This window comes from Apaloderma vittatum, unplaced genomic scaffold (assembly GCF_000703405.1).
Source record: "Apaloderma vittatum isolate BGI_N311 unplaced genomic scaffold, ASM70340v1 scaffold9344, whole genome shotgun sequence".
Lineage (NCBI taxonomy): Eukaryota > Metazoa > Chordata > Aves > Trogoniformes > Trogonidae > Apaloderma > Apaloderma vittatum.
In genome coordinates this window covers 21610-22059 of record NW_009714306.1, presented here as the reverse complement: position 1 = coordinate 22059, position 450 = coordinate 21610, and the positions used below count along the sequence as shown (strand labels likewise).

Genomic DNA, 450 nt, shown 5'->3' with positions numbered 1-450 from the left:
ACCATGGGGACTGCATCTGCCACTGCCAGAGGTGGATCCAGAGCTTTGGCCACCTGAGCCTCCACTGCCTGAGCTTCCTCCAGAAACACAGGCAGCTCCAGAGCTTGATCCTCCATGACCTGAGATGCCTCCTCCTCGTCCACCAGAGGTAGATCCTCTCCTGCCAGAGCTGCTGCCACCACCAGAACTCTGGCCACCTCCAGAGCTCAAGCCTCCACCAGCTGATCTTCCTTCTCCTCCACAAATAGACCCACCACCACCAGAGCTTGATCCTGCATGCCCTTTTCCTCCACCTCCAGAGCTTCCTCCTCCTCCATGCCCAGAGCCTCCTCCTCCTCCACAAATTGACCCACCACCTCCAGAGCTCATCCCTCCCTTTCCAGAGCTCTGGCCACCTCCAGAGCTTCCTCCTCCTCCATGCCCAGAGCCTCCTCCTCCTCCACAAATTGA

The 450-nt window shown here is 58.9% G+C and overlaps 1 protein-coding gene across 1 annotated transcript; it reads left to right on the top strand.

Moving 5' to 3' along the window:
* Window positions 1-124: 124 nt before the first annotated feature.
* On the top strand, window positions 125-450 carry LOC104273378 (chitin-binding lectin 1-like). The gene is made up of 2 exons (XM_009868700.1): window positions 125-264; window positions 384-450. The coding sequence occupies exons 1-2, from the start codon at window positions 125-127 to the stop codon at window positions 448-450; spliced, it is 207 nt and encodes a 68-aa protein (XP_009867002.1).

Coding starts and splice junctions, on each gene's coding strand:
- LOC104273378 (XM_009868700.1), top strand. CDS start 125: ATGCCTCCTCCTCGTCCACCAGAGGTAGATCCTCTCCTGCCAGAGCTG. Junction 265..383: donor ATAGACCCACCACCACCAGA/GCTTGATCCTGC, acceptor CTCCCTTTCCAG/AGCTCTGGCCACCTCCAGAG.